The sequence below is a fragment of the Trachemys scripta genome, chromosome 10 (assembly GCF_013100865.1).
Source record: "Trachemys scripta elegans isolate TJP31775 chromosome 10, CAS_Tse_1.0, whole genome shotgun sequence".
Lineage (NCBI taxonomy): Eukaryota > Metazoa > Chordata > Testudines > Emydidae > Trachemys > Trachemys scripta.
In genome coordinates this window covers 32,264,185-32,281,169 of record NC_048307.1, presented here as the reverse complement: position 1 = coordinate 32,281,169, position 16,985 = coordinate 32,264,185, and the positions used below count along the sequence as shown (strand labels likewise).

At 59.1% G+C, this 16,985-nt stretch overlaps 1 protein-coding gene across 1 annotated transcript in view; it reads left to right on the top strand.

The window, feature by feature from the left end:
- The window catches only part of CLCN7 (chloride voltage-gated channel 7), a 51,964-nt gene extending 40,590 nt beyond the window's left edge, over window positions 1–11,374 (top strand). The window contains exons 17-25 of the mRNA XM_034783252.1: window positions 1,477–1,646; window positions 2,168–2,219; window positions 3,141–3,268; window positions 3,699–3,784; window positions 5,429–5,561; window positions 6,691–6,750; window positions 7,713–7,889; window positions 8,266–8,346; window positions 8,525–11,374. Coding sequence (XP_034639143.1) covers window positions 1,477–1,646; window positions 2,168–2,219; window positions 3,141–3,268; window positions 3,699–3,784; window positions 5,429–5,561; window positions 6,691–6,750; window positions 7,713–7,889; window positions 8,266–8,346; window positions 8,525–8,611 — 974 coding nt within the window. The 3' untranslated portion in view covers window positions 8,612–11,374. The remainder of the gene's footprint in view (window positions 1–1,476; window positions 1,647–2,167; window positions 2,220–3,140; window positions 3,269–3,698; window positions 3,785–5,428; window positions 5,562–6,690; window positions 6,751–7,712; window positions 7,890–8,265; window positions 8,347–8,524) is intronic.
- Window positions 11,375–16,985: the final 5,611 nt, after the last annotated feature.

Sequence of the window (16,985 nt, the reverse complement as noted above, 5' to 3'; positions counted from 1 at the left end):
GCAAAGGAAAACGGGGCCTCCCCAGTGGATTAGACTTCTGTGGCCTTCTCCAGAACTGGCTGTGCTAAGTTATCTGGGCTTTCCAAAGTCTTTGAAGTCCCTCCCTAGAGGCTGTTAAGGAGAGTACATCCTCCAGGGGGAGGGTCAGAGTATCGTCCTGGGGTAGAAACTCTGAGAAGCAAAAAGCCAAGGCTAACGGGGGAGGGGAGGCAGGTCCTGGAGTTCAATATGCAATTAACAACCTGGAAAGGAGGGTGAGCGGTGAGGGTGATTCATAGAAAGGATGATTGAGAGACGCATAGAAGGGGGAGTGAGCTGCATGCGGGCGGGTGAACTGCTTGACAGCTGGTGGGTAACCCAGTGGGAAGAGGAATTGGACCTGCTCCTACAAGTGTCTCAGTCTGAATTAACCCTGGCAGCTCACCACAAACCTCTGCTAACGAGCAGAAATCAGTTTAGGAATGAGAACGAACCCCCTGAATGAGTGAGCCGCTCCCCCAACATAACGGTGCCAGAACTGATCAGCCCTGACTGAAGGGGCAGGGACAGGCGGGCACAGGGAGGGGCGATGAAGACTTCCCTGCAGAGACTGACCCAACGAGCAGTGTTTCATGAAGAGATGAATCAGGTCTGGGAAAGGCCTGCTGGCTACTGAATGGGGTGGGGGAGCATTCATGGGTGCCTTTGTTCAGAGCAAGGGGATTTGGTGCTATTGAAAGGCAACGGATATAAAACAGCTGCAAGGAAAGCACAAGTAACCTGCGGCGCCCCTGGCCAGAGAACATCGGGGCCAAGAGCAGAGCAGGGTTTGGAAAGGCCTGGCCCTTGTATGGACCATGAGAACAGCTGCAGTTACAGGATTTTTTTAAAGGTTTTAGGGCTGTGAACCGTCCTGCTCCAGGGCATGAGCTGGCTGCTGGGATCGGGGCAGGCTCTCTCAGGTCGGGGCTGCGTTCCGAGTACCTGCCTGCAGAGGACTTGGCGATTGGAGCCAGCCAAGGGACGAGAGGGGGAAAGATCTTGTTCTTTGAGGGGAAATACCATCTTTACTTGTGAGATGTCTACAGTGGCTAGGTGGGTCCATCCCGCTGCCATGACCATTAATGGAGGGGGATTGGAGCAGGGTGGTGAGGAGCTTCACGGCATCCGGGGGGTGGGGGGAGGGTTGTACCATTGGCTCTGCCCTTTCTCGGCCCCCTCAGGGATGCTGTTCTCCAGGGTGTGTGATGACAGACAGATGCGCCTTGCTCTTCTGGTCTGACAGGCTGGTGGGGCTGGTGTGCATTTGCAGGCGCCCATCCTCTCAGAGCCACGCCGTGGCAGTAATGGGGGGCTGCTAACGAGCTGGAATGTGCCATTTAACATTACAGCTTGACAGGGGAGCTGCCAGCAGCTGGTCTAGAACAGCAGGAATCTCTGAGGTGTGGAAGGGGTGAAACCAACCACCTGGGCTTCTCCTCTCTCTCCCCCCCCCAGGTTCTTACAATCCCATGACCCTGGGGATGTTCACCCTGATGTATTTCTTTCTGGCCTGTTGGACCTATGGGCTCACCGTGTCGGCAGGTGTCTTCATCCCTTCCCTGTTGATTGGAGCTGCCTGGGGACGACTCTTTGGCATATCATTGGCCTACCTGACTAGTGGAGCGGTGAGTTACCCCCTGGGCGGGGTGGGAGCTCTGACCTCCAGAAATGGAGCGCTGACAGTGAAGCCACGTTTTGCTTGCAGATTTATTAGTGCTCCGTGTCTGGAGGTCAGCTGGGGAGCTGTGGGGGCGGAGGTCGTGCTGGAGTTTTAGCTGGGTTAGTGGGCGAAGGAAGAAAGACCAGCTTAGCTACTGCAAAATGCCAGCGAGAAAGGGAGTAGATCTTGTTTGCTGCCCTTCACTGACTCATCCAGCAGCAGCAGCTCCTGAGCAAGGGCAGTATAAGTCCTCCCTAGTGGCTACGGCTCCCTGGGGCAGTGCTTGCTGGAGCTTGGCGAGGCTGTTGTCAAGGGGCCTTTGCCGCTGTGCAGTGTATTGGATGCTCCAGCAGATGGCTGGCTGCGGCTTTTGTTGTCCGGCCTGTGGCTGGCACGTAGGGTGACTGCCTCTGCCGCTGTGGAGGTACAAGTTGGATGGCTCTGACCCACCCTGTGTAACTCGCTATTCCTGTCTCTCCTGTTCAGATCTGGGCTGACCCCGGGAAATACGCTCTGATGGGGGCTGCAGCGCAGCTGGGTGAGTTCAGCTCGCCATTAGGAAATGCCCGGTAGGAGGCGTTTGTTGCATTCCATGGAGACTGGACTGTGTCCGGATGTGTCTCCGCTGGGAACATCTGGTGGAAAACCCAGCCTCTCTGTGCTCGGAGTGCTGCTGGTCAGCTCCAGGCAGCGTGTCGGCAACTGACTGCTGTGGAGGAAAGCCTTTCGTTTAACGTTGAAGGGAATCGTGCACCTGGCGTGTCAGGGGTTCAGCTTGTCCTGTGAATTGGAGACTGAAGTGCAGCCGCTGGGAGGGGGGTGCTGTGAAGGGAGGGGCTGTTAATGGAGAGCAGGTCTCCCAGGAGTGGCCTGGGCCTGTCTTGTTATAGGGCAGCTGGCAGCATGGCACAAAGCACCTGGTTACGCACGTCAGACTTTGCAGTGCAGGCTTGTCTGTTCGCTGCCTGATCGTGTCCGGTGTGGAACCACAGAGCTCCCTTGGGTCCCCTTGCAGCCCATGAGTGTCTCCCCACAGAGCAGCACCAGCAGTGGGCGCTGCCCCTCGTTCTGTGCTGCCCCTCGCTGCTGCTAATGTTAACTCCCGGCATGGACGAGACCCCGGTCCAGCAGCAACCCAGAAAGCAGAGCTCTCCACACAGGCACTGAAGAGCCCTAGCAAACATGGTGTCGTCCTGGGCTGCAGGTAGCTAGGCAGGGTACAGCCGATGGGAGCCAGCTAGCGTCCTGCCCTCCTGCTAGGCTCTGTGCCTCCATTCCCCACCCACACACAACACAGGCACTGCCCCACCCCATACGCCCTTCATGGAGCCATCGTCCCCAGAGTTCAGGTACATGCAGCAGCCATGCTAACGCCCCAGCGCAGGGGCTCAGAGCCTTTGTAGGAACCTCCCCGTGCTCTCCCTCCTGGGTCCTGCCAACGTGTGTGCCTCTCCTTCAGGGGGGATAGTGAGAATGACCCTGAGCCTGACCGTTATCATGATGGAAGCGACTGGCAACGTCACCTACGGATTCCCCATCATGTTGGCGCTGATGACCGCTAAGATCGTGGGCGACTACTTCGTGGAGGTGAGCAGCCCGGGCTGTTCCCGTTCTGAATGAGGGCCAGCAGGCGAGACAGCAGCTGCAGGAGCCAGCACCTGCTGTCTGGTTTGGGGCTGGATGCGAGCATAGGGCTGGCGGAGCTTCGGGAGCCTGCTGACTGGTGGTGGCTCGGCACCGCCACCTAATGACGCAGCCTGGCTGGGCTTGCCCGGGGAGACCACTTGATTGGTGGGGATGTTGGGGTCTTTGCCAAGCTCCATTAGCCTGAGTGGAGCAGAGTTAACACCTCCTTAATGGGCTGTGGCTGGGGTTAGTGACCTGTCAGCTGAGCACTGAGGGGCTTTGGCAGCGCTGCATGGGGGAAGCCCAGGGACCAGATCAGTCTCGAGCAATTTGGAGGAAGCTTGCCATGCCTGCCCTGTGGCTGATTGCTTTGCCTCTCCTCCTGCTGCAGGGTCTGTATGACATGCACATCCAGCTGCAGAGCGTTCCTTTCCTGCACTGGGAGGCTCCAGTGACGTCTCACTCCCTCACTGCCAGGTAAACGAGCTGCCGTTCTGCAGGGCTGCTAGGCCCCTGGCCGCCTTCCTTGGAGCCCTAGTGGGTGTGTTGGACAGAACAGCCCCTGGCACCGCAGCGAGTGGGGCTGCAGTCTGGCAGGGGAGAACAAGTGGAACTCCGTGCCCTGGGCTGCAGAGCTCCCAAGACTGGCTGGTAACAGAGCAAACCGCGCAGGAGGCGTCCACCAGTTCAAATTCCCAGTGCCGCTGGGTCTGAGAGCTTTGAACATGTCTGCCAATAGGTCTGGTGGGTCTGTCCCGTCCTGCCCCACCCCACGTTAGTGTGGTGGCACCAGGACAAACCTGAACTCTCTTACCACTTCTTTGACAGTTTGATTAGAAAGGGAAGGGGGCAGAGTGGCAAGGAGTTCTGGGGATTGGGACTGATACAGGGCCCCCCACTGCCGGACCCAGGGCCACAGAGACAGAGCTCTGGACGGTCTGATGGTGTCTGGGTGTCAGCCAATTCTTATTAGCTGAGTGACTCTTCACAACCCAGGGGGTTGTATTCCCTGCGAAGGGGGTCTGCCTCCCCAGCGCCCAGCTCGGACTGTGGCAGGCGTAAGAGCGGCGTGGGGGCGAGGCCTCTCTCAGGCTGCAGGGCTGTGCGCGTGGTACTCGCTGCCTGGGATCTGGGAGGTTCCTGTGAGTAGAAAACTCCTAGGGGAGGAGAGGTGGTGCCAGGGCTGGGCAGACTCCCCAAAGGGAGAGCCCGCACAGTGCTCTATGGAGCGGGGTGGAGCTGGGTTCTCAGTCACTGCTGCCCATCGGATGCCCGGGCCTGCGTCCGCTCGCTGGATAGTGTCTGGTTTCTAGAAGTAGAGGCTGCCCCCTAGTGACAGGCGAAGGAAAGTAGCTGTCTGGAGCCGCTCTCATCCAGAGGCAAACCCATAGAGACGGGTTTGTGCACAGAGCCTGCCAGGCCCTGGGGAGGGCAGATCACAGCAAGGGCAGCTGTGCCATGTGCGGACCCCTCCGGCCGCTTTCCTGTTTGTCCCGTTACGCTAGCTAACGTAGTGTTCCTTTGGGGGTTATTTGTGGCTGTGGTCAGATTGGCTGCGACCTTGGGGGTTTATCCCCTTTTTCTGCAGCATGGGGTACTGGCTGGGATCTGGGCATGTCTCCCCAACCAAATTCCCTGCCTTGGCAGGGGTCCCAGGCACTGGTGGCACCTCAGCTCCTCCTGTTCTCTGCCTGTGCACACGACCGCTTAGTCTTCGGTCTAGCTAGGGTGTCTGGGCTCAGCGCAGGGGTAACTGCATCTGGCCCTGGCTGTGCAGGAGAGCAGACTAGATCCCCGATCTGGCCTTAAACTCTGGGACACTGGAAGGCTGCTGCTAAGTGGCTCTCCTGGGCCGTAGCATGGGGAGAATGTAGGGAACTCGAAAGGAGCTGCAGACCCAAAGGAAGAACCTGGCCTGCCTAGCAAGTTAAATAAGGTCCACGTGATAGTGTGGGGACCAGGGCCCTGCCTGGGATAGGGTGGGGAGTCGACTTTTGGCTGGGGTGTTGGGACTGCCCTCTGTCTGGGCCGGGCAGCACACTTCCCCTCCCCCCTGCCCCTCCACCGGTGGGGAAGAGGCTAGTCCCAGCCCCCTGTCACCAGGCGCTCTGTCCCCTGCAGGGAGGTGATGAGCGCGCCCGTGACCTGCCTAAGGAGGATTGAGAAGGTGGGGACGGTCGTGGACATCCTCAGCGACACATCATCCAACCACAACGGCTTTCCCGTGGTAGAGAGCAGCCCGGACCCCACGCAGGTGGGCAGACCACTGGCCAGCTGCCAGCCTTGCCCCAGGACCATGGGCAGCTGAAGTAACACCCACAATGGGGGTGGGGGTTGGGCCACTCTGCCGCGCTTTGGGTGCAGCCCAAACCGCTGAATTGGGCCAATATTTGGCTGCCAGCGCAGGGCCCCAGCCGGCCGGAGACCTGGCAGCTGCAGTGACATCTCCCTGACCCTTGTGGGCGCTAGGGGGCCTTCACCAAGCCTCCTCCCATGTGCACACCGGCCCAACCCCCATGGTGCCCTAGGAGCCCTGGGTTCATGGGCACTGGCTGCTCCTGGCGTGGTTCTCTGCACCGACCTGGTGCTCTCAGGCTGGAGGCTTCTCTGCCTGCAGCTCCCAGCATTGCTGCTGTCACCAGTGAAGCCAACCCAGCGTGAGCAGTGATGGGGAGAAGCTGCAGGACCTTGCTGAGCTGGTTGGGGCTCAGTCGTCTCCGGGGAGACGGTCACACCTTCCTCATCTCTAGCTAGGACTCCCCAGTGCCTCCTGCACTGATGGGCCCCTTGACCTGCTGGCTGGCAGCTAGGAGCCAAGGGGGTGGTATGGGGGTGACCCAAAGTGCCAGCACTGTTCAGAGGTGCTGTGGCCGGGCACGTGTGTCTTGGGGGGGTAGACACCAGGAGAACGCCCCGCTCCCCAGCTAGCCCCATGGTGCGCGCAGCAACATGTCCCATTGCCAAAGCCTTGGTGATGCATGGCCCTGCATGCTAGCATCTTGCACCAGCTGGCACTGGGGAGCAAACCCTGACTCTCTGTCAAAAACCGGCATTCCCCGCTGATCCCAGCCCCTGAGTTCCCCACCTCCCCCCTTGCCCTTTCCTGGGGTACCCAGACGCTCTTTGTGCAGCCCCTGAGGACAGCAAACCAAGTCCTCCACCCCGCTCGTGCTGAATTGCTGCCGTATGGCGGCCTCTCGCCGTCCCCGGGTTGGACACTGCGTGGCGTATGCCCACCCTGGGGCTCTCGGCTCTGCATTCCCATAGGCCTGCCTGCTTGTAACCTCGGGGCGATGAGCAGCCAGGGCCTGTCTCTGGCCCGTCAGGCTGATTGCTGAGCTCTCCTCGGCCCCTGCCCATGCCCGGCACTCTCTCTCTTGCAGGTGGCGGGACTGCGAGGCCTGATCCTGCGCTCCCAATTGATTGTTCTCCTGAAGCACAAGGTAAATGACTCTGTGCGATCGGGAGCCTTTCTCCTCCCAGGGGACTCGCTGTAATGGCCTGGACGGGCACCGTTGGATGTGACCCCCTCTGTCCCTCTAGTGGGGTGCGTCCGGCCCAGCCCCTCTCCTGTCCTCTGCCCGGGGCTAGCTCAGGGAGGTGGCATCAGCCTGGTTCAATGAACCAGGAACCGGACTCCCCTTCCCTGTCGTATTGCAGGGGCTAAACTGTCCTGGATGCCCAGGTACCACTGGGCGTGATGCCCATCACTTCCCGTGGCAGCTCCTGGCTCCTCTCCCCCGCTGCTGTTGAGCGGGGCAGGGTGTAGCTAGGCGGGTCGCCAGCTCTCTGTCGGGGGGCTGCTGTTCCTACAGGTGGTGAAAGGTCCCCCCTGACTCGCTGCCCAAGGGCAAGCCGAGCATGTCAGTGCTGTGGGGTGGACCCACCGTCCGCTAGGAAATGCTTGCGAGCACCATTCTGCACAAAGGAGACAATCTGGCCAAACAGACTGGGAGCCTGGAGATCGGGGTTCTGTCCCCGGCTCTGCCAGCTCTGGGGCAAGTCCCTCTGCCCACCGGTATGGTGAAGCCCGCGGCCTCCCTCGCAGGGGCTGTCGGCCTGCCTGCCGCGCCCCAGTGCTGGGATGCAGTGAAGTGGGCTGGCCCAAGGGGTGTTCCGGGGCGAAGGACGCTTCTCCGTTTGCTTCATTACGTTCTCGCCCCATCAAGTGGCAGCTGCCCAGTTTTACCCCAGACTAACTGGGTCTGCGCAGTGCTGGGATTCCTGCTGCCCGTGGACAGTTGCTGGCCGCTGCTAGTGGGGAGGTGGGCCTGCAGGAGCAGAGTGCGACCTGTCGGGGTGGGAGGCAGCTGATCTGCCAGGTCAGGACCCCCGGCAGGCGAGCAGGGCACTCCTGGCCAGCTTGGAGCCACGGCACCTGTACCAAGGGTCTCCCCTCTCCTAGGTCTTTGTGGAAAGAGCCAACCTGACCCTGGTTCAGAGGCGGCTGAAGCTCAAGGATTTCCGGGACGCCTACCCCCGCTTCCCCCCCATCCAGTCCATTCACGTCTCCCAGGACGAGCGCGAATGCATGATGGACCTGACTGAGTTCATGAACCCGTCACCCTACACGGTGCCCCAGGTATGGCTTGCTGGGGGCAGGGCATGGCGCTGCAGATCCAGCTTTGGGAATGACCCAGCGGGGGGAGGACGGGCAGAGCCCGGGCTGCTCTCACAGCTTGGTTGAGCCAGGGATCTCCCAGGGGCCGAGTCAGGCCCACTCCAAATGGGAAGAAAACACCCCTCCCCCGGGGCGAGTGGGGCTCAGTCCAGTGGGGCTCCCGGCCCCGTGAAAGGGGGGATGAGAGCCTGTTACAAAGGGGCTGCTCAGCCCCCTAGGCCCTCCCGGGGCCATGAGGGCAGTGCTCCCTGCTTGGCCCCATGACCGGCAGCTTGCTCTGCACATGGCTGGCAGCCTCCAGGGCTCTCTGACCTCCCGGCCTTGCTCTGGGTTGCAGGAGGCGTCTCTGCCAAGGGTCTTCAAGCTGTTCCGGGCGCTGGGCCTGCGGCACTTGGTGGTGGTGGATAATCACAATGAGGTGAGTGGCTGGCGGCTCCGGGGCAACGTAGTGCCCTGGTGGTTTCCCCGGTTCCATATAGGGCAGCTGGCTGTGGCAGAGCCCATCACCGCAGGGCCAGCGTCTCTGTCCACCAGACACGCGCCCTGGGGTGAGCTGTGCGGGGCGCTCATTGGTCCCTCTGCCTCCCTCCCTGCAGGTGGTCGGGCTGGTGACCAGGAAGGATCTGGCGAGATACCGACTAGGAAAGGAAGGGCTGGAGGAACTGTCCCTGGCGCAGACATGACGCTCCTGGGGCGGTTGCTTTGCCGTGGTGAGCCCCGTTCCCCTGGAGGCGTTGGCAGGGAACTGGTCCCCGCAAGCTGCCATGCCACCTGGTGCATTTGGCACGAATGCCCAGCCCCTGATTGTGCGTCTTGTCCGTCGCCGTGTTCCCGTTTTACTGGCTGCCTGTCCCCTGTGTCGGCTGGGCGTCGCTGCAGCCTCCTCTCCTGACACCCGAGGGAGCAGGTGCTGGGCAGGTTCCTGGTTTCCCCCCTCTGCGCGCTGGGCCCTTGGAGCAGCTTTGAGGCTAGAGAGCAGTGGGGTGGGGAAGCCGAGCCCAGCGCTCTGGGGGAGCGTGAGCATGCTACGAAGCTGGGCAGCAGATGTCCCACTGCTAACCCCCGGCCGGCACATTACAAGCCAGAGCCGCCTCCACATCCCGCACCGCCTCCTGGAATATGTGCTCCGGACTTCAGGAACCAGAATCATGTGGATCTGACCCAATCTGCAGCCACCACGGACCAATGTCCATTCCGCCTGGGCCTCCTCTGCACCAAAGCCTTTACCCGGGACACGGGCATGGGAGCTGGCAGGGCTTGGTCCAGTATCTTCTAGCAGGGACCTTGCCAAGCAAAGGCTCCCTAGATCCATGGGCCACCATCTGGGGACCAGTGTCTTAACGCTGCCCACAGCTGAGGTGGCTTTTAACCCTGCGTGCGAAGGGAGCAACGTACCCCAATTCCACAGCCCCAGCCTTGCAGCTCGGCGGGTCTCCGATGACACGGACACACACAGACGACTGAGCAAACGGGCTGCCAGGGACTGGGTGTGGCTGGCTTTGCCACGTGCTGCCGCCAGGCCCCGTTTTGGCAGTGGCATGTCTGGGCCTGTCTGCGACCCTGGGCCAGCCTGTGGGCACAGCCCCTCCTGGCACTGCCTGTGCTGTGCGTCTCAGACACGACGCAGCCCCACCCCCTGCCTCTCACGCCCTCTTGTCTCTCCCAGGCGGGGGTCACCCTGGGCGTCCTGTGCCTGGCTTCCCTTAGGCAGGGGGCTCTGGGGGATGGGGCAGGGGGATGAAAGGAAGAGGGATCTGCCTTGTGAATATTTATGGGATGAAGTGATGCCATGTGGGACGCTGAAGTGGAGCATTTACAAACAATCCCCTGCTCCTGGAGAGGGGTTCGCCCCAGTCTGGCAGCCTCTGTCCCTAGCTCCTGTCCATTGTGCCCATTCTCCTGGGCTCCACTCAGTGACAGCAGCACAGGGTGGGTGCCCTAGGTGCAGCTCATGCTCCTGGCGAGAGGGAGGTGGGGCCAAAATGCACAGAGACCATAAGAAATAAAATCACTGGAACCAAACCGCTGCTGCCGGATCTGCTTTTCCGTCTGTGCCCCGTCCTGGCCGCACCACTCCTGGGCAGCCCGGTGAGATCTAATGGGGTCAGGCCGGGGCAGGGAGCAGTGTCCGGTTCCAGGGGGTAGACTCAGGAAGAAAGAAACGGCTCTGAACGACTGGTGTTTAGCGTGAAGTCATCCCCACCTCCGCCTCGCAGAGCTCAGCTCCTGCCCAGCCAAGGATGCCCCATGGCTGAGGGGAAAGGCCGGGCCGCTGTGTGCGGAGCCGTGGCTGGCCAATTGGCACACCTGAGCTCGCCGCATGGCGGTCCCAACCTTGTGCGAAGCCTTTACAGATTGGGGTGTGAAAGTCTGGCCTGAACTCACGGCTGCTCTCAGTGCCAAGCAGTAAGTGAAAGATGCTGCTGGTGCCAGTTCCCAGAGGGGGCAGGGAACGTGACAGCTGAAAGGTCTGGGGCGCCAGCTCATCACACTGCCCTCAGAGCCAGCTGCAGGTGGTGAGACACTGGGACAGCCAGATGCCATCTTGGCTGGCTTGGAGGTGGCAGAGACTGCCTGCTGCAGGTCAGCCATTGCTCCAGCCCCCGGGTTCCTGGAGCAGCCTTGGGAGAGGAGGTTTTGGGCCTCTGGTCAGTGCAAGCCTTGTTCCTGCATCCCCTTCCACGGGCCCTGCTCCCCTGCTGGCACAGTCCTGGGCCTAGTACTTCACCCACTGCTAGAAACGAGAGCTAGTGACCAGCCCTTTGCATCCGTTGTAAAGCTGGGCTGGCCTGGCAGCAGGCTGTGCGTCGCTGGTAATGTACAGACTGTTCATCAGTCAGCATCTCACGCTGGAGTCTGAAATACCAGCCCCAGTGCGCTTCCCAGTGTCCCAGTTACTTGGGGGTGGAGCAGTTTGTTCTTGAGTAGTTTGCAGGTCACAGCCAGGGGCTCAGTCATCACCAGATGTGAGGGGGTGGGGCTAGAGATTTTACACACCTGTGTCTAGCAGAGGGCTGAGATCAGCCTCCCCAGAGCCCTTGGAAACAAGGTAGGATCTTTCCAACTGAGAGGACTTGCCCCCTCCAGGCCGAGTGGATTCCAGTGTCTCCTTGGAGAGCTGCTCTAAACACCCAGGACTCGAGCCCGCTCGCGTTGTAGACGCAGACCTCGCACAGTCAGCTAGTGCTGCTCGGGCAAGCGTGTTCCTGTACCTCTGGGGCAGGATTGGGCTCTGAAGGGGGGCACGCAGGGCAATAGATACCCTCCCTCTGGGACCCAAATAATGTTCTCACAGAGCAGGCCACCATCTTCTCTGCCTCTCCTGAATTTGTAGAAGGAGCAGTTGCAAACCCCAAGTGTCTATTTTGGAAGCCTTGAGATTTTCTATGGGGAGATGACCCGTGGGAGATATTTTTGTGCTGAAATAAAGGCTGTTTATACTTTTATCCCGGCATTGGCTCCTTTCTCTTGCCACGGCATTGGTTGGGGCGAAAGGCCAAGGCCATGCAGGCTGGGCAGCATTCGCCAGTGTGTACAGGGGCTTGTCCAGGCAGTTGGGCGAGGTGGGAGGGGGGCACTCAGGTGGAGGGTTAGGGCAGAGAGGCAGCTTTGGAGTTCTGTTCCCAGACCGAAGGGGCTGAGGTGAAAGTGTGTCTGCTGGGAGCCTGTTTGTCCTGGGCCCTCCTACCCTAGTTAAGGCAGCCGGTGATGGTCCCGTCTCTGGGAAGGAATTGGGAGGAGTCCAGTGGAGAGGGTCCAGAAGGGCGCACATGGGCCAGCGTCTGGCTGGTGAGCATCATGCTGCCCCTCGGGTCCCATCAACCTCCAGGACTCGTCAGTGGGGCACTGAGGTTGTTACTGCCACGTGCACCAGGGAGTTGGACATGCAGAGCTGCTGGGGCCTGGCTGGCAATGGGAGAGCGCTGGGTAGAGCGAGCCCCCCACCCTGGTGATACCCCTCAAGGAAACCAGTTGGATGATGCCAAGGACTGTGACCAATCTGCAGGGTCCTTGCTTTGTGCCAGGCACAGCATCACCCCTGGTGGTCAGGAAGGACGGTGCCCTGTCCTCGCTGCCAATTTAACCACTAGAGAAACAAACCTGGACTATACAACTGGAACCGATGGGGAAACAACGTCCCATCCTTCCTGCTTGCCTCCCTGGTGATTAGAGAGGAATCCTACAAGGGGGCAAATTTCAACGCCCCTGGCTCAGCGCTGCCCTTTGTGCCTTGTGCACAGCATAGCTAGGGGGCTGGTGATCTGGTTGGGGTCATCAGTGGTGCTAGGCTCAGCCCAGTCTGCCCTGTGGAACACGGGCCAGGACAAGCCCATACCAAGGGTGCCAGGACCAGCACCCCCCCCCACCCCCTGAAATGTGCCAGCAGTAGGATCCGTGCGACTTTCCCCTGGCATGTGGCAAGAAACTGCAGGAGGAGCCTGCCAGAGACTCAGGAAAGCACAAGGAGCCACTGCAGAGCCAGCTAACGCAGGGTGCTTGGGGCTTTCCCTGCCTAGTGCTGACTGGCAGCCTCACCAACACCCTGCTGCCCTCTGTTCTAGTGCCCCCCCTTCATCTTCATATCACTCCCCCCTGCCACCTTACCCTCCTCCTTGTTCCTTTCCTGCTAGCTAATCCCCTCCAACCTAAACCACACCCCCTACACCAGGAAGGGAGCCCTGCCGGTCCCAGCCCAGTGTTCACGCTGCAGCTGTGGCCTGGCCCTACCCCTGCCCTGCCTCTGTCTGCTCTAGTTAGACTGTAAGCTCTGCAGGGCCATGGCCGTCTGCTACTGCGTGTACAGGGCCTAGCACCACGGCCCGGGTCTGTCGGTCCCTAGCTGCCATAATAAATGTGAGGATAGATTTATTCTCCCTAAATGCTGCGACACTGGCTGCTCCCATGCGGGCTCCTATTGCTTCTCTCCCTTCCCTAGCTTGGCATTTCCTGTCCAGCTGCCTTCACGCTGCTGCCTTTGATGGCTGTCTGGAAAGGATAACAGGATCTGCAAGGCGATAATTAAGGCTGACGTGTAAATTTTCACAATCTCTTTTTACTAGCAACACCCCAGTGACATTAAGGGGGCAGGACCCCACTCGGAGCTGTCAGTGCAGGTGGGCCGACAGCACTGCATTGGCTTCACTTGGGCCACGGAAGAGTTCATCACAACCACGAGGGCTAGAAACTGACTTTTAATAAAACTCCAACTCGGCAGAATGTGCGCTGGCCCTAGGTACATCGGTGGGGCTGGATCGGGCCTGGCGCCCGGCTCTCCGACTCCCTGGCTATGGCACTTTCATTGTTTGATGTTTTCAGGAGCAGAAGTCACAGCTGGTGTTTTGTCACTTAAAATTTTAATTGCTCGTGTATGTGCCACTAGGGGGCAGCACTAATTGCTCACCCACGCTCAGTCTATGACCACTTCCATTGCCTTGCATCATATTTGGAGTGGCGGTTCCATTTCGAATGTCGTTCTGAGATTGCTGAGATTGCACTATTCCCGTTTAATGGCTGTCTCAGCTCTACAAGGACGCACTCCCTCAGTGCACACGAGGACAACAGCCGCATGGTGCTTTTGCTCTTGAAAGGAATATGTGAGAACACTCTCCTTTCTTTTATGTGTTGGAGCCCAACCTTTGCAATCTCTAGTGGCAGCCCCCAAGAACAGACCGGCAGTACTTCACACCTCAGTAATCCTAAGCCAGTTAAACGTAATGCAACACAGTGAAACGGATGTTTACAGCTCTCTGGGGGTTTTCACTCGTGGACATGGTAAGGAGCGCAGACTGGCATGGTGCGAATGCCGGCACACGGGATGGAGTAGGTCCTGTGATCCTCTCCCCAGCAGTGGGGTCAGAGACCCAGTACCGTTGACTCCGGTACCCACAAGGGCAACACTGGCACCAGCTGTTTCCACACCAGCAGTGTACCAGGCAGTAAGGGACCTCCTCTGCCTTTCTGTCCCGCCCTCTCCCTTGGCCCAGGACTTTGCCAGGGCTGTGTTGTTTATAGCCCCATTGGCTGGGAGGGCTGCTGAACCTATGGATCTGTCAGTACCACACCCTGGGGTTTCCCTTCCACACTCAATGGAAAAGGAGCCAGTACTGGACTTGGCACAGGGGCCCTCCTTGGCACCGGGAACCTCTTCAGTCCCCATGTGGCTGGTGCTGCCAATGTTGCCTGGCAGCAGGCACCACTCTGCACTTTGGCACCGGTTGTCATGTCAGTGCTGACGCTGACGTTGGGGTTGCTACTGCTCCTGGCCCCAGAAATGACCCGGCTGGACTCAGTGCAGGTGGGACTGTCTCCACTGGCGGCACCAGCTCCTCGTCACTCTGGGGCTGAGTCAGACTAGCTGCTCGCACCCTCAGGGCTGGCCCCATCGCTGCCCTCCGGAGCCTAGGACTAACAGTGTCCAGGTCAGGGTCTGTCTTCTCCCACTCTCCGTTGCCTGAACGAGGGCCGTTAATGGAGTGATGTGGGTACCAGCACTGGCACTCATCTCGCAGTCAAGATGGGGGCCCCTGGCCCAGGGCCTACTGGCCACCAATGCCCTTTCCATACCAGCGGCCTCCATGGAATCTGTGGGCCACTCTGCTGTCACGGAGCTCCCACTCGAAACTGAGAGAGCCGGCCAGGGCCAGGTGATGGTTGTGGTCGTTGATCCATCACAGGTCCAAGTACCAGTGAACCTTTCTCCCGAGGAGCCTGTCACCCCAGCCCTGGCACAGTTAACTGCCTCATTCTCGTTCCCAGACAATTCCATGGTGCCAGGCTCTTCCTTCCCATCAGTACTGGAGGATTTCAAGGAGTACCAGGACCTGTGGTGGCATGTGGCTGCTTCCCTGGTATCCAAGTGGAGTTCCTGCAGGAGAATACCCACAAGTTAGTGGATGTCCTTCAACCATCTGCCCCGGGTGAGTCGCCCTCCCTACTAACGATGCACTGCTTGAGCCTGCTAAGGAGCACACCAGCTTTGGTACCGCCTGCAGCTAAGCACATGCAGAAGTTCTACCTCATTCCCACGCATGGATTTGAGGGGTTTTTCCCATTCAGCCCAAAATTCCTCGGTAGTAACCATGGTGAACAACAGAGCCCGGCAGGACAGGCCGCTCCCAACCTCATTCTCATTGCCCTGGTGTGGCCGAAGCAGTGCTGGTTCCCCGACCTTCTTGCACTGCTAGTTCAGCCTCTCCATTCCAACCTACTCACCCAGAATCACAGCTGCACCTTGCACCCCGGTGTGGCTGCTGCATGATTGGCTGAGGAGGAAGAGTGGTGTGCGGTGGCTATTCAGCAGGTTCTGCTCAACAGTAGAAAGCCCTCTACCAGCATGGCCTATTCAGAAAAACAGGAATGGTTTGCCACGTGGCCATTGGCCCATGAAATTCATCTGCTGCTGGCTTCCATCCAGGACATCCTGGAGGACTTGCTTCACCTTCAGCCGTCAGGAGGTGCGCTTAGTTCACAGAAAATGTACCGGGCAGCGATACTGGCATTTCATCCACCCATTCATGGAAGATCAGTCGTCTCCAATCCCATGGTACAAAGATTCTTAAAAGGGCTTCTTCGTCTACATCCTCTGTGGGACCATAACACGGTCCTAGCGGCGCTGATGGGACCTCCATTCGCATCCCTAGCATCTTGTCTCTTTCCACTTCCCTGGTAGGAATAACATCTGCAAGGAGACTGAGAGAGTTGCAGGCTCTGATGGCAGAATCTCCTTAGACACAATTCTCCAAAGACACGGTGACTTTACAACCACATCCAAAACTTTTGTCAAAAGTGACCTCTGTTTCATTTGAACCAGGCCATATATTTACCTGTGTTCTTTCCTGAGCCGCATTCATCTCCAGAGGAGCAGCATCTCCATACATGCCATGTCTAGCCTTCTGTCAGGGCAGGACTAACCTGGTTCATGCTTCACCTCGCCTGCTCGTGTCATATGCAGAGCGTATGAAGAGTCACACGGATCCTTCACCGATGAGCTCTAGATGGAGAACATCCTCTATCAAGCCTGCATGTGAAATAGCTTCCGCTACGCCCCCTCAGGGGGTTTGAACTCATTCGACAAGAGCGCAAGTGACATCAGAAGCGTTCCTCGGTGATGTCTCAGTATTGGACACTTGCTGCTGCACGGTCGTCCACAGATACGTTTACGAACCATTACGCCATTACTGCATCTTCCAGGGTGGACGCAACCTTCAGGAAAGCGGTCCTGCGATCCTTGCTTGGGTAGACACCAAGCCCCGCCTCCTGGGGGGGTACTGCTTGTGAGTCATCTATGTAGACTACACGGCTGCATCTACTCGAAGAAGAAATGGTTACTTACTGTAACTGTGGTTCTTTGAGACGTGATGCACATGTGCGTTCCGCGACCCACCCTCCATCCCCTCTGCATCGGAGTTTCATCTCTGGGTGTTCGGTGCGATGGAAATGGGGGGGGGAGGGGGACCACACGGCCTCATGTAGCTGGGGAAGAGCTACCATCTTGAGGTGCGAGCACTGCCCCCTACAGGTACTGCTAGGCAAATTCTCTGGTAAGCGGACACACACACGGGGACACACACACCACACACACACACAGATCTAAATGGAATACACAGTAAGTAACCATTTCTTTCCTCACCGTCACCTCTTCACTTGACCTGCAGCCCTGGGTCACGTCACCACCAGAGCCGGTCTGGACTAGGTCTACACCGAGCCCCGCTCTCTCTGATCTCTCTGTTTCTGAGTTCCCCCTCTCTGACCATCTCCTGGTCTCCTTCACCATGGCCCAGCAGCCCCCTCCATTGTGCCCTGGCACTTGGCCTTTCCGTGACCTCCAGTCCATTGGAGCTGGTGACTTCTCGTCTGCTCTCAGCCCTCCCCTCCCTCCCTTCCATTCTCTCCATGCATCTCTCTCTTCCACCCTGGACTCTTTTGCCCCTCTCCCATTGTAAGGTCCAGCCCTAACTCACTCCCCCAACCTCCCCTTGCTCTGCGCCTGCCCTGGTGCTGCAGAGCAGCTCTGGTGTAACCCCGTCACCAGGCTGGCTTCCTCCTCCAGTTCTGGCA